Here is a 21,218-nt window from a genome sequence, read left to right as displayed (position 1 = left end):
AAAGTTTACTTACACTCATATACTTTCCTCTGATAAAACAAAAAAACGACTGATGCAACCTTTCTGGAACACTTTAATGTACACAAATTTAGACTGGCATATTATTTTCCTGAACATAACCTTTGTTTTTCCTATATAAAAATTCAAACATTCCTGACACACCGCTAAATAAACTGTACCAGCGTATAACAGTGGAATTTGTGTTGTATTTTTACTAATTCCCCAGGTCCATTTCTGACTTCTATTCCTTCTAAAATATACCTGCACTGTGGACAACATCCACACGTATGCATCCCACCATCTGTTGCCCCGCTGTCACTTTTTTCAAGTAAAGACTTAAAACACATGTCCTTTTTATAAACAATGGTGGGTTCATTCCCTATTTTCTGAAATAGGTCAGTGTCCACTCTGAAAATGTTCCAGTTGTGTCTAATAATGGCACTTGCATCATAAAAGCTGAGGTTATAGGGTATAATAAAGGCTCTTTGAAACCGGTTGGTATTAGAAGTCTCAATTGCATTTCCTATTCCACCCCTAGATATGTTGTCAGTACATCCTAAAAGTGGTGCAAAAATACCTTCTTTCCTTTTGTGTTTAACCTCTCCTAATGTTTGATCCAATAAGGTGCTGGGATATCCCCTCTTTTCCAGCATAGTCCTTAATACATCACATTCCTTGGAAAAGGTAACCTCAATGCTGACCATGCATGCTAACATAACATATTGTCCCTTGACTAGGGACTTCTTCAGGTGGAGAGGGTGTCCAGTAGTAAAGTGGAGTAAAAAATTGTCAGTTTCCTATAAATAGAACTTTCAAATTTCTTTTGGTCCCCATTTTTAGAAATGGACACATCCAGGTAATGTACACATTCAGTATTGGTTTTCATCGTAAATTTGAGGAAACTAGTACTGTCATTAATATATTAGAAAAAAAACAGTCAAGTCAATCTAGTGAATCTTTCCAAAAGATAATAGTGTCGTCCAAAAAACGACCATACATACACCAACAGTTTGCAAACTCAGAATTAAACACTTATTCCTTCTCCCATTGGGCCAGAACTATGTTGGCAAAAGCTGGAGGGCATGCTACCCCCATAGCCACTCCATTTCTCTGCTTAAACAATTGATTTTCAAAAACAAGAAGTTGTTTTCAAGGACAGCTTCTGTCAGGGCCCTAATGGTAAGTATCTTGGAATGGTTGAAATTTGAGTTCCCACAAAGAAAATCCTAAAACATTTCAACTCCCTCCTCATGGGGAATGACTGAAAATAAGTCTATTACATCTATTGTGACAATAATCAAATCCTCAGAATAAATCCGAGATGTCACCTTGGACAAAAAGTCCTGTGAGTCTTTGTAAATATACTCATGTTTGGCCAGGATACCTTTCACTTAAGTATCCACATATTTAGCCAGTGGAAATGTTTTGGATGCCTTTGCATCCATTATTGGTCTCAATGGAGGGTCATTAATACATTTATGTATCTTTGGAATTCCAAATATATTGGGAGGGTTGCCTTTAAATATTCATATTCCTGTTTTGAAATCTGTTCATTGAGTAACAGGTCTTCTAACATATAATCAGTCTTTTGATATGCTATGTTCTTTTCATATAGGGAAATCTCCTCATATGTTTCAGAATATAGAATGTTAAACATTCTGTCGATATAATCATTGACATTCATAACAACTAATCCACCCTCCTTGTCTGGCTTTATGATTCTCAAATTTCTCATACCCAGAATTTCTTTCAGTAGTTTGTTCTGTGTATAATCTAGGTTATGCTCTAGAGGGTGTGTTTGTGAAAAAACTGTCTAATTTCTCTTTCACAAATCTTATCAAAAATATTCACTAGAAGGTGTAAAGGTGGATTAAATGAACGTGGGCATCTAATGGTGGCCTGGCAGTCTGAATTCTGGTTCACAAAATAAGTAGCAAGGTTAAGTTTCTTTACAAATAGTTTAAGTTGTATAAATATGTATTTCAGGTTTCCACATCTCGTGGGGACAAAGGTAAACCCCATTTCAAAAAAGTTTGCCCACTCACTAGTGACATCTGTACTACTAAAATTATAGATTTTAAATTCACAGACTGTATTTTTTACCACTTTACATTTAGCCTTGTCATTATCTACCACTGGTTGCTCTCATCCTGTCTCTCCCTCTCATATTGTACCTCCCTCTCCCCTGTTGAACTTCCTGTTGGTATCAGTTCCCTGTTTCCATCCCATTCATGTTCCTCTGTCTCTGGTTCAATAAATGGGATGATCTCCTTGGGGGTGGGGGTACATCTAAAGGGGCATCCTGCATGTCCACATCATTGTCTTCAGTGCCATTCTCTTATTAATGCACTGGTCTATCCCCCCCCTACCCATTTGTACCATGGATTCTAATACTAGTATTGCCTGGTGGAGGCTGTCCCTGCCTCATAGTCATTTTTGTCTCTTAATAACTTTTTAGTTTTTTCTTTTTAACTTGCTCAATTGTTTTGTCAACTTCTAATAACATTCCTCTATAAACATGCATTTTACTATCAAACAATAAATCAGCTTGAATACTACTGTTAGGTATGTTAATAGAATCTTTAAGTTTGTCCATTTGTCTACGACTGTGTCTCAAAAGAATTTCTAAAAGTTCACAGCCTTGTTTGTTGAAAAATGTTACAAATTCACGGTGTAAAGGTGAATCACATACCAGTCCTGTGGGGTACTTCCACAGTCTCAGTCCTTTAGATATTTGCCCCCTTCTAATACATTCTCGCAGGTAATAGTTTTTCAGCAAAAGTTTCCTAAAGTTCAGTGTTTTATGTTGCAATACCTTTATTTGGTTGTCTAACTTCTCCAAGTCCATTTGTTCCACTTCATGCCCAAAACAACTGTTGAATCCTTCCTGAAGCCACACATTGAATGAAAAAAACATCACTGGGTCCTGTATCCAATCACAAATCACTGTTTGAGATGCTTCCTTCTTGGTGGCCAGTCACTGCATTGCTGCTAGTTGTTATGGGAAATGTAGTTCTCTGTCCCAGTGTAATACTGAAATCCATAGATGTTTGTGAATTAAAATTAATTTGGGTGTATTCAAGCCCTGTACGGCACATTACCAAACCACTGGTGTTGGAATGAACTATAAGTTGTCGAGTTAATTTTTATATCAACTCAGATAAATTTCCTATGCAAGCCACCAAGTCTGTAGTCCCTTTGTTAATATTGGTGGTGCCCTCAGAGTTCAGATCCATCACAAACAAAACAACAAACTGATAAAACTATTGATGAACACCAAACATAGAATAAAACAAAAAAACGACAGCTGCAACCCTTCAGGAACACTTTAATGTGCAAAGATTTACAACTTTCGTCAGTGGTAACTCCGCCTTCATCAGAATAACATAATTTCAAAATCACACACTTTTTATACATTAAAATCAGTCACATGTCCATAGTTAAAAACTACCTTTCCCAGTTTTAAAGAAATATTGCATCCCCTTCTTTATAAAGCACAATGAACACATACTGTGCATTTATAGGTTAGAAATACTTTGCTTATTTAAAAATCTCAATAAACCCATTCATAATAATATTGCACAATGTTTTTTTTTAACAAACAGTTCTGATTTCAGTTTCAGTACACTACTAATGGATATGGTTTCATTCAGGTCTGGGGGGGGGGGGTACCTGCATTGTACTTTATTTGCCATCTTAATTCTTTATACTCCAAGTACATGTCTGCAGGTCTCCCTCTTAGTCCCATATCCACCTTGTCAACCACTGTGAATTTAAAACCATGTGAGGGGAATTTCTGAATGTGCCTCGCCAGTGCATTCCTGTCATCCACTCTGGATATGTCGTACTGATGTTGGTATATTCTTTTCCTGAATATACCCTTTGCTTTTCCTATACAAAAATTCAAACATTCCTGACAGACCACTAAATAAACTATGCCAGAGCTATTAGAGTGGAACTTGTGTTGTATTTTTACTAATTTCCTGGTTCAAATTCTGATTTCTATTCCTTCTAAAATGTACCTGCACTGTGGACAACACCCACACTTATGCATCCCACCATCTGTTACCCCTCTTGTCACTTTTTTCAAGTAAAGGCTTAAAACACGTCCGTTTATAAACAATGGTGGGTTAATTCCCTAATTTTTTAAATAGATCAATGTCCACTCTGAAAATGTTCCAATTGTGTCTAACAATGGCACTTACATCATAAAAGCTGAGATTATAGGGTATAATAAAGGCTCTTTGAAACATGTTGGTATTAGAAGTCTCAATTGCATTTCCTATTCCACCCCTAGATATGTTGTCAATACATCCTAAAAGTGGTGCAAAAATACCTTCTTTTCTTTTGTGTTTAACCTCGCCTAATGTTTGATCCAATAAGGTCCTGGGATATCCCCTCTTTTCCAGCATAGTCCTTAATACATCACATTCTTGGAAAAGGTGACCTCACTGCTGACCATGTGTGATAACCTAACATACTGTGCCTTGAATAGGGACTTTTTTGGTGGAGAGGGTGTCCACTAGTAAAGTGGAGTAAGGATTTTGAGTATGTCAGTTTCCTATAAATAGAAACACTTTAAAAGTTTGTGATTTTGAAATGATGTTATTGTGATGAAGTCGGAGTTACCATTGACGAAAGTGCTAAACTTTGTACATTAAGGTGTTCCTGAAGGGTTGCAACTGTCGTTTTTTTGTTTTATTCTAAGTTTGGTGTTCATCAATAGTTTTATCAGTTTGTTGTTTTGTTTGCAATGGATCTAAACCCTGAGGGCAGCACCAATATTAACAAAGGGACTACAGACTTGGTGGCTTGCATATGAAATTTATCTGAGTTGATACAGAAATTAACTCAACAACTTATACCCCATTCCAACACCAGTGGTGTGGGATTGCGCCATATAGGGCTTGTAGCCACCCAAATAGATTTTAATTCACAAACATCTATTGACTTCAGTATTATACCGGGACAGAGAACTATATTTCCCATAACAACTAGCAGCAATGTAGTGACTGGCTGCCAACAAGGAAGCATCTCAAAAAGTAATTTGCGATTGGATACAGGACCCAGTGATGTTTTTTTTCATTCAATGTGTGGCTTCAGGAAGGATTCAACAGTTGTTTTGGGCATGAAGTGGATAAAGCAGACTTGGGGAATTTAGACAACCAAATAAAGGTATTGCAAGAGAAAACACTGAAATTTAGGACATTGCAGCTGGAAAACTGTTACCTGTGAGAATGTATTAGAATTAATCAAATGCCTAAAGGGCTGAGACTGTGGAAGTACCCCACAGGACTGGTATGTGATTCACGTTTACACCGTGAAGTAGTAACATTTTTCAAAAAACAAGGCTGTGAACTTTTAGAAATTCTTTTGATTGACAATGGTAGACAAACTTCATGACATCCATGCAAGCGGGAACTGAAAGTTCGACTGCTGAATTCTGCACTAAGGCACTGTACAAGCACATCCACTCGTGCATGAATCATGCCATCCCCAATAGAACCAAGATGCTCTCTTCCAAAAAAAGGAAGCCAATCTGGTGGTCCCTTGCCATAAACAAACTTTACAACAAAAGGAAGAAACTGTTGCAGAAAAGAGGAAAATCCCAGGATGCAAAAAACTCCCTTACCAGCCTCAGTAAGAAGCTGAGATCCCTCATAAAATCCACCAAAGCTAGTTACGAAAATAAAATTGCCAAAGATTCCAAAGACAACCACAAGGCATTCTATAGCTATGTCAAGACTCTAAGTGGCAATTCTCAGATCTGCTCTGAGCTACAACAGAATGGCACTAAATATACTGATCACAAGGATATTGCCAATATCTTGGCAGATCGATTCAGTGCAAACTTCACCCCCCTCTCACCCCCTAAAGGGCCTATCTCAATACTGAAAGATTGCCAAATTCTGGTAATGGCCACACAGGTAAAAAACGCACTCTCCAAAGCTAAGAATACAGCATCCATGGGACCAGACGACATCCCAGGCTGTGTACTACATGAACTACAAAATGAACTGGCACCTCACCTAAGTGTCATGTTTAATCGTAGCCTCACCTCAGGCTTCGTACCCATTAAGTGGCACACAGCTACAGTTATCCCACTCCACAAGGGGGGATCCACCTTGGATCTCGGTAACTACCGCCCCATCAGTCTGATGAGCCTGACCTGCAAGGCCATGGAACGTATTATCATGGAACTTATAAACAAAGACATTGGCAACCTTCAAATACTGAACCCCATACAGTTTGGGTTCGTGCAGGGCCGATCTTGTCTCCTGAACCTGATTGATTTTTCAAATCAGTCTCCGGAGTTGTAGACAAGGGTAAGGTGGTCCACACAGCCTACCTGGACCTCGCCAAGGTCTTCAACACCATCCTCCACTCTGGAATCATAGATAAACTTACTAAGCTTGGCATTAATCCCTAAGTCACTTGATGGGTTGCCAACTGGCTTACTGACAGAACCCACACTGTAAAAGTAGCCGACTCCAATCCATCTACAGACAAGTGACAAGTGGAGTACCTCAGGGTTCAGTCCTGGGACCGCTCTTGTTTCACATCTACTTCTCTGAAGTACAGGCCAACACTAAGGGACTCTGGCCAACAAAGTTCGCAGATGACTGCAAACTGGGAGCCATTATTGAATCCCCAAATGATGTGGATAGTCTACAAAAGGGCCTTACAGAAACAGATGCTTGGTGGCAGAGCCATGGGCTTAAGCTCAATGCCAAGAAATGTATAGTTATACGTTTTGGGAAAAAAACATGTACCTGTGACTTACCACAACAAAAGTGTGATAAGAGACTTAGGAACACAGATGGACAGTGGGCTCAACTTCGATAACCACATTGCCACAACAGTCAGAAAATCCTTCTATGTGGCACACCTCATCACTAAGGGCTTTTCATCCGGAAAAAAGGAGGTCATTGTCCCCCTGTACTCATCCCTCATTAGACCCATTATAGAATACAATGCCCCGTTTGGTATGTACCTCTCAAGACATCTGCAACAACTGGAAAGGCCACAGAAATACCTCACTAAAAGAATCACAGGCCTAAAGCAGATGCCCTACGCTGACCGCCTTAAAAAACTCCAGCTATACTCTGTCGCATATCGTGTACTCAGAGGCGATCTTTGCTTAACATACAAGGCCATGTCAAACCCAGAGCTGTTGGACATGCTACACTTAAAGAAATCCCAATCCGTCAGAGCCACATGCTCCAGGGATCTAAACCTTGTCATCACAATAAACAAAACATGCTGGAGGGATAGGTTCCTGACCCAGAGACTCCCCAGACTCTGGAATAGATTGCCAGTACATGTCAAGCAGAGTGCTTCTTTGGCCCTCTTCAAAAGGAACCTTGATGATTGGATGGGAGAAAGGAAATTCACCCCGGGGATCATGTCAGTCGCCCTGCTAGACAGGGGTCCAGGGAAGTAAATAGTGTGGGAAGAAATAGCCAGGGAATTGTTATGGCTAGGCTTGTATAGGCCCTAGGGCTGATAGCCTAGTACCAACCTATGAACCTATAAGTGCCATTATTAAACACAACTGGAACATTTTCAGAGTGGACATTGACCTATTTCAGAAAAAGGGATTGAACCCACCATTGTTTATAAAAAGGACATGTGTTTTAAGTCTTTACTTGAAAAAAGTGACAGAGGGGCAACAGATGGTAGGGTGCGTAAGTGTGGACATTGCCCACAGTGCAGGTACATTTTAGAAGGAATAGAAGTCAGAATTGGAACATGGGAATTAGTAAAAATACAACACAATTTCCACTGTTATAGTTCTGGTATAGTTTATTTAGCGGTTTGTCAGGAATGTTTGAATTTTTATATAGGAAAAACAAAGGGTATGTTCAGGAAAAGAATATACCAACATCAGTACAACATATCCAGGGGGGATGACAAGAATGCACATTCAGAAATTCATGTCACACAGTTTTAAATTCACAGCGGTTGAGAAGGTGGATATGAGACCAAGAGGGGGAACTGTAGACATGTACTTGGAATATAAAGAGTTAAGATGGCAAATAAAGTACAGTGCAGGTACCCCCCAGGCCTCAATGAAAACATATCCATTAGTAGTGTACTGAAACTGAAATCAGAACAGTTTTAAAAAAACAAACAAACTGTGCAGTATTGTTATGAATGGGTTTACTGAGATTTTTAATTAAGATGCAAAGTATTTCTAACCTATAAATGCACATTACGTGTTCATTGTGTTTTATAAAGAAGAGGATGCAATATTTCTTTAAAATTGGGAAAGGTAGTTTTTAACTATGGACACGTGACTGAGTTTAATGTATAAAAAGTGTGCGATTTTGAAATGATGTTATTCTGATGAAGTCAGAGTTACCACTGACGAAAGCGCCAAATCTTTGTGCATTAAAGTGTTCCTGAAGGGTTGCATCTGTCGTTTTTTTGTTTTATTCTAAGTTTGGTGTTCATCAATAGTTTTATACTTTCCTCTGACTTAACATAGCAACAGAATTCATGCCTGCTACTGCCCTGAAGAGAAGAATCACAATGTTTAAATGTATAGTATTTCAGCACACACTATTTGATTAAGAACAGTATTACATGATATAGAACTAGTACTCCCATTAAAACATGAACTTACTATTTTTCTCCAAGCTTTATTTACAGATACCTTTATTGTAACCAAATCTTAAGTCCTCTTAAATGTTAATGGTATTTTTGGAATGAATAAAAAAGATCTATACCTACTTTGGTCCATACTAGCTGTGGCAAGGAAATGTATAATTAGAAAGTGGAAGTCTTCACAAGAACCTACTCTGGAAGAATTCTTGAGATTGATGAAAGAAACAGCGACATTAGAAATCAAGGTGAAGGAATCGAGAATTTCACATAAAGCATAGACAAACAATCCTTGGGAAAAAAATGTAACTCTTATTGAGACATTAAAAATGAACCCTAAATAATTAATGTGCAACTTTATACTTTATTAATTGAATATTATACATTTTTGTTACTAATTTCATATATTTTATATTTTTTTTCCTCCTTTGTTCAGGTCAGTTATACATAGTGTATATAAAGGTTTATAATACTTGTTTATTGATGATTGTATTGTTAAAATTATATTATTTGGGAAATAAAAAATATGAAAAAAAATGAACTTGAATTATACATAAAGTAACATTTTCTTTTTATGTTGTAAAGTTTGCATTTTCCTGTGCATGCAGTAATCTGTGTTATATCTTGATTGAGAAGAAGATAGCATAAGTATGAAATATGTATATATTTGTTTTCACAGAGCTCCTAATGGTGACTACAGTACTTCCAGTCTGCAGTCAATGAAGGATGAAGTGTTTATTAATGTCTTTGATGAAGTTGTTTTTGATGTATTAGAGGTAAGTCTACAAAATGCAGCCATTTTAGCTTAATTATATGTTACCACATAGTTTAATCCCTGTGCATGTAACTTGGAAGTTAGGTTTTGCTTTATTATAGACGTTTAGTGTAACTTTTTATATTTTAATGAACCCCATTCATTTTGTATATGGTGCCATACTGGAATTCCCTCAGAACTCTGCTTAAGAGGTTTTAGCCTCAGTTGCACTGCAGTTAAAACAGCTGTGGTCTCACAATGGTTGTTATGGGATAATGATTAATTTTGAGTTCTTACTTTATTGTCTAATGGTAAGAGTTTAGATGCTGCTGATTTTTTTTTTCATTTGCAGTAGCTGGGGGACACACTATGATAATTATATTCAGGAATGCACCTAGTGCACTTTGTTGACCTGGTTAATCCCACTAGACCAGCAACTTCTTTTCAGGGGAGATCTACAATGATGATCTTACTGACTAGGAGAAACTGGTTCAGGGCACTGGGGAGCTTCTCCTACTCTCTTCAGGCTGCTTGATGGCACTGGAGGGCTGCTGGTAGCACTCACTGAACTCTAAACATGGAGGAAAGAGGAAGTAGCAAGATGGAGAGTGGATTACTGAAGTGGAAATACAAAGAGATGATACTGTTATATTTGAAATTGAAAGTGGAGGGTAGAAAACTCCAGTACTGATTGATTTAATGGTACTTGCGTATTATCGCAACCACATTTCAGACCTGTCAGCATTCTTCGTATATTGCAGGAATGAGTCATTCAGTTTATGCTGGTGTTGCCAGGTTAAATAAGTAACTGTCTGTCACATTGGGGTCCGACTGTATTGTGATTGTAAAGAAAATGAAATGACTGACTTTCCCGACAACAGCGGGAATGTATATGGCGGCCCGGTTGTAATCACATAAACGTGCATTTCCGTTGGTATTTCTGTCCGTTTATTTTTGTAAACCTTATATATAAAATGTGGGCTTCTTTTCATAAAATCAGGAACAGGCTTCATGTGTAAGTGACAATGCTACAGACAGCTTCATCTTAGTGAAGTCTTTGGACAGTGCTCCTTCTCCTGCTTAGCTCAGTCCCCATAGCTGTTGTAACCTCTGCTTCCTTTTTGGAACTGTGCACTTCAGTGTTCAAAACTGTGCACCCTTCTGAGAGGGAGACCCAATGTCCTCAGCCCCATGTCATTCTTGAAAAAGTGAAAGGTCACCTTCTCTATTTCAAAACACTGTACCCGGTGTGACTCTCCCGTCTGGCTCAGTGACGGCTTTCATGAAGTAATAGCATTCCATGGCAAATTACAGGAAATGGCTGTCCTGGCTGTGCTAAGAGCTGCTCATTCTTTGTGTCTGGAAGTGTTGTTTTTCTGTCTCCTGTTGTTTATGTGTGTCTATCTCTGTCAGTAACCCCCGTTGTCATTTCTTCATATAGGTTGGGAGGTGCTATGAAGTGGATGACCAAGAAGTTGCAACCATGGCCCCGGTGTGGAAAGTGGTTGCGATAATACGTAAGTACCGATTTAATTTTTGGAGAAGAGCCCATGGATGATGAAGAGATCAGCTGGAGTGACATGGTTGATTGAATACTAGGCGAATAAATAGCTGAACAAATGTATGCAGAGAACCCTGAGATACAGGAAAATGAGCAAGAATTGCTGACAGATGAAGGGGCTCTGGAGGGGTATGCTTACCCAGTGGCAGGACTAGTTTTAAGGGCATGCCCATGCAGCAGGGTGGTTTGCTATTTCAAGAAAAGAGACTGTCATATGCAGAGGTGGTTAAGAAAAAGGATAGGATATGGAGGAACGAAGGAGGCAGAGAATGTCAGAAGGGTAACTAACCAAAAGAAAAGACCTGTGGTAAAGATACAAACAAAAAGTACTAAATCTATTAATGGATATGAAATTATGGACAATGTGATTTTGCCATTAGATTTTCAAATAAGAAACATAAGAATGGTAATTCATCTGGAGGCAGAGTATTTCTGTGAAGCAATTTTTGAAACCTTTGATTTTTTTAGACACGTATAATGTAAACAGAAAAAAGTAATCTGGAGCCACTTGTGACGTCTGTTTACTTCAAAAATTTGGTATGCAACCGAAAAGGAAAACATGCAATTTAAAACTTCAGTCTTGAATGAGTTGGAGCTAAAATTTGTTTTATTGTTTGCAGCACAGTGCTGGATGTAAAAGAATGTATGATGAAAGAAATGCGTGGACATGAAAATAGGAAGTGTTGTTGGCATTAAATAGAAATGATGATAAAGTACAGCATTTTACATGTATAATGTAACTGCAAAAGGGGAAGTGTTAAATATTGGGGTAACCCAACACATGTTTTTGTGGAAATGAGATGCATTTATTGTAAAAGAAGATGTGGCAATTTGGGGAGAGGGGGCAGGAAATGTAATGAATTGGGATGCTTTTACTTTGACTGTCCTTAGAAAAAGTAAATGCTGATTAAGAAAGTAATATTGTGGACAGAATGAAATAGTATTGAAAATATTTATGAAGAGGAAGTTATTGGAGAAGGCATAGAAAAGATGCAGATGAGGTAGATAATTTACAACTAGTAAGATCTCAGAAGGAGGAAGCAGTAAATGTGAACTTTGAGGAAGTTAAGATGGGGACGAAGGAAAAAGAAAGTGATGAAAAATCATCTGGAGAAGGGTCAGGAGAAAGTCAAAACGAATTAAAGAAAGAGAAAAAAAGGGAAAAGGATGATATTGGAATGTTAGCAATGAAAGCAAACTGATGTAAGAAGTTTGTTAGTTACTGGATGGTGTAATAGGGTGGATATGGAATTTGTTTACTGGATATGAATTGGGCAAGAAAGGAAGAAAGGGAACGATATGAGGCAGTATGGGGAAGGAAAACCATATGATCAGTGGAGAATGAGATGTGTTCAAGTATAGGAATTTTAATAAAACATTTAAAAAGTTAAGATTCTAGATGTGACTGTAATAGCACCAAGAAAAGTGGTAAATTGTGAAATTAGAAAAAGAGAAATGTGTAAAGTAAATAATGATTTATGCATATACTAATATGACTGAAAGAAAAATGAAGAACTAAAAAAGTTTGTTTTGTTAAATATGTCAATTACGGTAGGATATTGTAATTCAAGGAATGAAGGACTAGAAATGACACAGGATATTAAAGTAATGAAAGATGTGATAGTGTCTAGAGGGTTAAGATAAAAGTAGCATAGGGAATGAACATATAAAAGGGATTTTTTTTTAAAAAATGAAATAGATTAAAGAGTGGTTGAAATGGCTGCATTTTCTGATCATAGAGTAATATGGGCTACAATAGGAGATGACGAATAATAAAGAAAGAAAAAGGAATAAAAATGTAACCTGTTCTGGAGATGAGAGCGGTGCTGTACACGTTGCAAGCACTTCAGAATCTCCTCCCCGTAGGAACGATTGCAATTCAGTCGGACAACATGTCGGTTGTCTGGTACATCAACAAACAGGGGGAACCAGGTCTTACCCTCTATGCCGCGAAGCCATGAGAGTGTGGGAATGGGCAATTTCCACCAACCGCTTTCTGATTGCAACGCACATTCCGGGGCGGGCCAACATCCTAGCGGACAAACTCAACCGCACCCTTCTTACCCCTTACGAGTGGTCCCTCAACCCACTAGTAGCGAAGCAGATATTCGCAATATGGGGGCAACCCTGCTGCAATCTTTTTGCCTCTCCCTCAAACACCAAATGCGGCAATTTCTTTGCTCGGATTCCCCCTCCAGGGGAAACTCCAAGAGACGCCCTGGTGCATGCTTGGCCGCCCAGTCTACATTATGCCTATCCTCCTCTACCCCTGATGCTGCAGCTCTTACAGAAAGCCTCGTGGTTGGGGAGCAGGATGATCCTCATTGCCCCATTCTGGCCTCGGCAAATTTGGTTCCCTTACCTGTGGTCTCACCTAGTGAATCCCCCTTGGATTCTGGATCCCAGCCCGGATCTAATCTCCCATCCGTCGGGCTTACCGACCCCAAATCTGGACAATCTGAAGCTGACAGCTTGGTTGCTCCAGTTCCACTCCTAGTTCGGTCTCCCGGTATCTCTTCACCAGTCAAAGCCATCCTCGTGGCAGCGCATAAACCTTCCACCAGGAAAGTGTACCGCAGTAAATGGAAACGTTTCTCCGTCTGGGTGGAGCATCATAATCTAGATCCCTTTACGGCTCCTCTTCCATCCATATTGGACTTCCTAACCGAACTTTTTCAGGAAGGCGCTAGTTGCTCAACTGTCAGAGTGCAATTGGCTGCCATCTCCCATTACCATGTGGGACATGACACAGGGCCCTTGATGTCGGCCAAATTGTGTAAAACCTTTCTCAAGGGCATTTTTTTGCTTAGACCCCCTATAAAAGAAGCCGTACCCCCTTGGGATCTTTCACTAGTTCTTCAAGCCCTGACTGCTCCACCATTTGAACCTGCTGCTTCAGTGGATCTCAAATACTTGTCCTGGAAAACAGCATTCCTTGTAGTCATTACTTCAGCGAAAAGAGTTTCGGAGCTTCAAGCTCTTTCTGTGAAACCTCCTTACTTGATCTTTCATCCGGACAGAGTGTACCTCAGGACCAATCCCTCCTTCCTTCGCAAAATAGCATCAGAAACCAATATAAATGAATCCATAAATCTACCGGTCTTCTTTCCTAAATATCAGAATAAAGGAGAGTACAAGCTGCATTCATTAGATGTTCATAGGCAGCTGCGTTTTTATACTCATAGAACAGCTGGTCACAGGCAATCTGACCAGCTGTTCATTTCCTTTGCCAAATTTAATTTGGGGAAAGCAGTATCAAAAATCTCCCTGTCACGCTGGATTTCCCAATGTATTCTGTTAGCGTACCAAGCTTCTGGGAGACCTGCACCTGAAGGAGTTTGCGCACATTCCACTCGTTCCATCTCTACTTCTGTGGCCTTCAAATCTAGAGTTCCATTGGATGATATTTGTTCGGCAGCCACTTGAGCCTCATCTCATACCTTTATTAACCACTACACACTGGACGTGATTTCTAGAGGGAGAGCATCCTTTGGCTCTGCGGTGCTCAGCAATATCCTTCCATGATGGCCACCCAAGATTCAGGTAGCTGGGGACTCTAACCCACAGGTTGCTGACAAATGAAGTCCCTACTTCAGATTAAGAAGTTATGTACTCACCATAACGTTCCATCTGAGTAGGTGGCTTCATTTGTCTGCAACCATCCCCCCTCCTTCCCCCTGGCCTTCAGTGGATCTATGTGAGTTGGAATACCCTTTTTGGGTACATATAGAGGGGCAAACTTGATCTGAGGTCATGGAGGGTTGGCAGGGGATTATGGATGAGGGGAGTAGCTAGGAGCTCGGATCCATTAGCTATGAAACAAGTTGCCGGCTCGGATCCGATATCGGATCCAAAACCCACAGGTTGCAGACAAATGAAGCCACCTACTCAGATGGAACGTTATGGTGAGTACATAACTTCTTATTCAAGCCTCAGCCTTGGTATTAGAGATGGCTTCCAATAATTTAAAGGAAAAAGATAAATCAAATTTACTTAGAGCTGATTAAATAAATGAAACATTGAAGGATTACATCAACTCAAATAACAAAGGTCTTGAAAAAATAGAAGCTTTAACTAGCTATTCAGATGAACTGATAAAACGCAAAAATTACAGGTTCAAATGAAAAGGCTGGCTGAGTGTGAGACTTCTCAAGAAGAGCTGTTTCAAAAAAGGTAAAGTTGTATTTCTGTTGATTTTGTTAAACTTGTGGATGGAGTGTAAGGCATATACCCCAATTTATTTTGTTAATGTTTAGAAGGACACTAAAAGGAGAAGAAACTGTTAGCATTTGTATAATGATATGAACTGCATGTTCAGGAGTTCATTGGTGTGTATTAGGTTAATGACCACTAGAGCCTTTTTAAGCCTAACCATGCATCCCAAGCCTTGTACCCTTGATAAGTGTAAGCAGGGGCATTGGAAATGAAACATTTACAAGCAGGGGCCTGGGAGTTGAACCATTTTCAGACTACTTGTGTCCATAGATGCCAAACCAGGGATGAATGTTCTATTCCCATCCAGTTGTCCAAGTTACACTTGACTTGGTCCAGGGAGGACATCTGCTTCACATGCATGGGGAGCCTGTTTCAGAGAAGGGGGTAGTCTCTTGGATGCATGTCTTTCTCCAGCAGGTCCTGTTTATATCACAGCAATGTTTAAGTCTTTAGAATGGGTTGTTCTGGTTCTGTTTGTTTTGCTGATGTGTAGGAGGCCCATCAGGGTGGGGTCTGACAATACCTTGTATAGGTTCATAGGTTGGTACTAGGCTGTCAGCCCTAGGGCCTGTACAAGCCTAGCCATAACAATTCCCTGGCTATTTCTTCCGCAATATTTACTTCCCTGGAACCGTGTCTAGTAGGGTGACTGACGTGATCCCCGGGGTGAATTTCCGATCTCCCATCCAATCGTAAAAGTTCCTTTTGAAGAGGGCCAAAGAGGCTGTCTGTTGGACATGTATGGGCAGTCTGTTCCCGAGTCTGGGGAGTCTTTGGGTCAGGAACCTATCCCTCCAGCATGTTTTGTTCATTGTGATGACAAGGTTTAGATCCTTGGAGCGTGTGTCTCTGAGGGATTGGGATTTCTTTGTGTAGCATGTCCAACAGCTCTAGGTTTGACATGGCCTTGTATGTTAAGCAGAGATTGCGTCTGAGTAGACGATATGCGACAGAGTATAGCTGGAGTTTTTTTAGATGGTCAGTATAGGGCATCTGCTTTAGGCCTGTGATTCTTTTAATGAAGTATTTCTGTGGCTTTTCCAGTTGTTGCAGATGTCTTGAGAGGTACATACCAAACAGGGCATTGTATTCTATAATGGGTCTAATGAGGGATGAGTACAGTGGGACAATGACCTCCTTTTTTCTGGATGAAAAGCCCTTAGTGATGAGGTGTGCCACATAGAAGGATTTTCTGACTGTTGTGGCAATGTTGTTATCGAAGCTGAGACCACTGTCTACCTGTGTCCCTAAGTCTCTTATCACACTTTCGGTGTTTAGTGTGCTGCCATCTATGTGGTAATTCACTGGTATATGTTTTTTCCCAAAGGGGATAACTTTACATTTCTTGGCATTGAGCTTGAGCCCATGGCTCTGGCACCAAGCATCTGTTTCTGTAAGGCCCTTTTGTAGAATATCCCCATCATTTGGGGATTCAGTAATGGCTCCCAGTTTGCAGTCATCTGCAAACTTTGTTATCCAGAGTCACTTAGTGTTGGCCTGTACTTCAGAGAAGTAGATGCCAATCAAGAGCAGTCCCAGGACTGAACCCTGAGGTACTCCACTTGTCACTTGTCTGGAGCTGGATTTGGAGTTGGCTACTTTTACAGTGTGGGTTCTGTCAGTGAGCCACACACCTCAAAATGGATTGCAAAAAACACACAAACCACACCAAGAAAGAGCTGGAATAAAAGCCTTACTGGTGCATCCAGTACCTCTGCTTACGCCTTCAAGGAATATTTAATACACCAAACAGCACATATTTTTATACAACTTCATTCATTGGATAATTGAATAATAGTGCAATTAATTAAATATAAATTGCCTATTCCCTTTCCCATTTAATATACCAACACTCAAAAGCTTGTTGCTTGGGCAGGTTACTGTTAAGGGCCTCCGGATATGAGCATTTAGTGTTGCTATGTGAGGGTGTTGGTGGTGTAGGTTTAGAAGGGCTATGCGTTGCCTGAGGTGTAGTGCAGGTGTTAATATTCTCCTCTTGACTGTCTAACACAATCTTGGGTAGAGAGAGCTTTGCTTCCAGTTTGTCTATGTAAGTGCATCTCTCGCAGGTTGTAGTGTTGGGTAGTAGGAGGAGAGGGTTGTCTGTGTACATGAGGCAATTGCTGCATTGCCCCAGTATGCCCAGATTCACCAGGTGGTCAGGAGAAATCACCGGAAGCTGACCCTTGGACATGCCTGGTTTGGTGCTTTTTTTTTAAAGTACAAGAGCTGTTTTCCCTTACCTTAGCAAGGTACTTTGCAATTATAGGCTATTTAGTGCCTATGATTAATTTCTCCTTATTAACAAGGAGAGTTGAGTGATTGTATCAGTTTAAGGCTTCCTAGTGCTTTCCAGCAGGTTTTAGAGCAAGTGCTAGTCACAGGGATGCTTAAAGGTAAGATGAAAAAAATGGTTTATCCTAAACACTGCAGTGTGCACTAGAGGAGTTAGTTGTGAAAGTAAGTAACTTAAGTTTTACCTGTCTAAAAAGTTGAGTTTTAGTGGAGAGTCACTATTTTTAAAACAGCAAGATAGATTGAAAGGGGGTGGTCACTTCTGTATTCTGGTACTATGGAATACAGTAAGATGGCCAATAAATTGAAATAGTTGAATGGGAGTGATTTCACAAAATGATAATTTTGCGCTTACTCACACAAGCCAGTAAAAGCAGAGAAGAAATTAGATATATGGTTAAATTAACATAAGGGGCAGGCAACTAGAAAGACAGTGGTGTTTAAGAACACAACAATAACTGGGTTGGTGGGTGGGGAAAAAATTTTCAGACATGTATCTCACCTCAACAGCCTGTAGTAGACAGAATACAGGGAAAGGGCTTTGAGGCAGTCTACATAGGACATGTTACTTACACCCTGTATTCTTTTGGTGTAGGAACTTTGTGAGTGTTCCAGTTTTTGAATGTGCCTGATTCGATATATACCAGAAGGGGCATTGTACTCAATGATAGGTCTGATGAATGCTGAATATAGTGGAACAATGACCTCCTTAGACCCAGATGCCATACCTTTGTTTATAAGTTCCACAACATAGAATGATTTCCTCACTGGTGTAGATATATGAAGGTCAAAGGCTAGATTACGGTCTATGTGGGTCCCCATCCCCTGATTACTGGTTCAGTTCTTAGAGATGTAACGTTGATATGATAGTTAGCAGGGGTGGATGACTTCCTGAAAGATACTGTTATGCATTTCTTGACATTTAGTTTTAGTCCATGGCTCTGACACAAGCTATTTGTCTCTCTCAGTCACTCCTATAGAACATTAGTGTTGGTGGGGGATTCTAAGACTACTACTAATTTGCAGTTATCTATGAATTTGGTCAGCCAGATGCCGTTGACATTGGAATTGACTTTGCAGTAGTAAATACCAAAAAGAAGTGATCCCAGGACTGATCCCTGAGGGTCTCCGCTTGTGACTGGCCTCTTTGTAGAGGTGGATTCCCCAGTTCTAACTTCCTGGGTCTTGTCTTGTGAACCAGCTGGCTTGGGTTACATAAGAGATTGTACCTAATCTCTTGAGTTTATCAATATGATTGGGGTATTGTGTCAAATGCTTTGGCTAAGTCAAGGTAGGCAGTGTGAACTATTTTCCCTCATCCATTGCTTTGATGACCTTCTCAAAGAAGTCCTTCAGGTTGACAAGGCATGACCTGCTCTTAATGAAACCAAACTGGGTTGGATCCAGTGTCTGGAGGTTTCCTATGTCTATTATTGATGATTTATATGATAATTCATTCTCTGGTTTTGCATATGCGACTAGTGAGACTAATGGGTCTGTGGTTTCCCAGGTCTGAAGATGACCCACCTTTGTGCAGAGGGATGTGTGTTGCTGTTTTCCATTCATGAGGTTCAAAGCCTGTTTGGAGGCTATGGTTAAATAGTGATTCCAGGGGTATTGATATGTCATGTTTCATGCTACTTAAAAGACATCCTGGGATATTGTCTTGGCCCATCGATGCAGTTTTCTTGGCCCTAGAGAGAGCATTAAGGACCTGTTCCCTTTTGATAGCAGGAGTTATATTTGATGGTACTTCCTCAGGGGAGGTTGATGAGGAGGAGTGAGTTAAATTAGAGATTCATTTGTCTGCCATTAGGTTTGCCATGTCCTCTGGCTCAGTATAGGTGTCTGTTAACAATTAGATCTGCACACAATTGTATATTGCCTTTCAGGTAGTGGACATAGCAAAAGAATGTCTTGTAGCCAAGTTGACCTCAAATTTGGCTTTGTTATACTTCATTTGTCCTCTGAGTTGTTTTAGTTGTATGAGCATGCTTTTTTTCTTTCTGGGTGCTACACCTCCTAATTTTTGCCATGATTTTCTTCCTTCTGTTATACAGCCTAGTGATTATGTGATTCCACCAGGGTAACTTGTTTTTTTATTACTTCTGTTCTTATTCCTGGTTGGTACAGCTGCCTCTGTGTGGTTTTAATTTGTAAGGTTTCTGTTTGCAATTCCACATAGGCAGCAGCATTCTCAGGGTTTATTGGCACTTGAAATTTTGCCAGGTTATCACTTAATAGTAAGAAGTTATCCTTAGATTAGCTCCTGAACACTGCAAGGATAGCTGGTGTTCTGAGTTTTATTTTTCACTGCAAAGGACCATTTTGTGGTCTGATCTTACCAGAGAGGACAGTACACTAGGGGGTGTGCAGCACTCTCCCATATTAATGAGGACAACATCCAGTGTGTTTGCCAAGAGAAACATACAAGCATGTTTGCGCCCATTGTTCCCGTACTGACAGGGGTAATTAAAGTCACATGATTATGGTATTGGGTTGAATAGCAAGTGTTTCCAGTAAGTATAAATACATGTTTTGGTTTTCTTGGGTTTTAGAAGGGTACCTATAGCTTGCATGGAAGTCGTATGGGATTTTGCCTATAGTGATTTGAATGTGGGGAAGCTCAAGTGCATCATCCTGTTTAACCAGCCTTGAGATATATTTATTTTTGATGTAAATCAAGACACCTCCACATTTAGTCCCTGTCTGTGTAGTACATGGTCTAGATGTATGGAAGACATTATAACCTTGCTCTGCAGTGTGCTGTCCATAGCTTTAAACCATGTGTCGGTGACTACACAGTTGTCAGCATTCTCTAGGATGAGGAGAGCTTGTAGAGAGTGGAGTTTCTTGTTTAGACTTCTAGAATTGACCAGTAGCACCAGATTTTTTTTGCTTTGATTTACTGTGTTAGAGGTACTTTCAGTTGGCATTGCATAAAAAAGCTATTATGGAGAGGACGGCGTTTTAGATATTTGAAATGCTAGATGGGAGAAATGAAAACCAACTATTTATTTATTTGTTTATTTATTTATTTTACATTTGTTAACCGGGTTGGTTCAGCTGAGCACAGGCCCATTTTCAGTGGAGACCCGAGGAGAAAAGCTCCAACAGTAATATTAAATATCTTACACAGTTTAGTGTATCAAATTACAAAGTATAATAAGTAAGACAAAAAAAGAGTAGTAAGCATGATTATTGATATATTCAGAGATATTATGTAAGAAGAATAATATATGATTTGACAAGGAAAAAGAAAGAAAAAAAAATCTCTGGCAAAACAGTATGGTCTGTTGACTGTCTCCTTCCTTGATGAATAATACTGCATCCCCTTAGAATGACATCAGAAACTAAGCCAATTATTAAAGTCAGTCACCATTTGTTCATATTGTGGCGTTGTCTTCGGAGAAGGTAAAATGCTGCTTAATGCTAGGCTCATAGCAGCCTAGGACACACATTTTCCAAGAGCTCTATGATGTTTCTCTTTTTATAGTGCAGGAAGGTATATATCACCCATGTGGACTATGATGGAGTCATACTAGTACTTGTGGTCCAATGACTTTGAGTGTGCGTGTATTGTGGCCCCTGCTAAGCAGCTGAGAATGACCTTCTCCTTACTCAGCCTAGTGAGAGAGACATCAATGTGTCTCACAGTGGAGTCTTCCATTACCATAATTTTGTAATATGTAGTAAACCAGATGTTCATCGTGCATACAGCTGCAGTAATCACAGATGGGTTTTCAGCCGTCAGGCGGTCCCTCGGTCGGCCGAATTCCAAAGTCT

At 39.8% G+C, this 21,218-nt stretch overlaps 1 protein-coding gene across 1 annotated transcript in view; it reads left to right on the top strand.

Moving 5' to 3' along the window:
• The window catches only part of CC2D2A (coiled-coil and C2 domain containing 2A), a 3,655,067-nt gene that overhangs the window by 2,526,722 nt on the left and 1,107,127 nt on the right, over positions 1-21,218 (top strand). Inside the window, exon 26 of the mRNA XM_044062582.1 lies at positions 9,287-9,383. Coding sequence (XP_043918517.1) covers positions 9,287-9,383 — 97 coding nt within the window. The remainder of the gene's footprint in view (positions 1-9,286; positions 9,384-21,218) is intronic.

This window comes from Protopterus annectens, chromosome 2.part1 (assembly GCF_019279795.1).
Source record: "Protopterus annectens isolate FY-2018-M chromosome 2.part1, PAN1.0, whole genome shotgun sequence".
Lineage (NCBI taxonomy): Eukaryota > Metazoa > Chordata > Ceratodontiformes > Protopteridae > Protopterus > Protopterus annectens.
The sequence above is the reverse complement of the archived record's forward strand: the minus strand, read 5'-3'. Positions and strand labels throughout refer to the sequence as shown.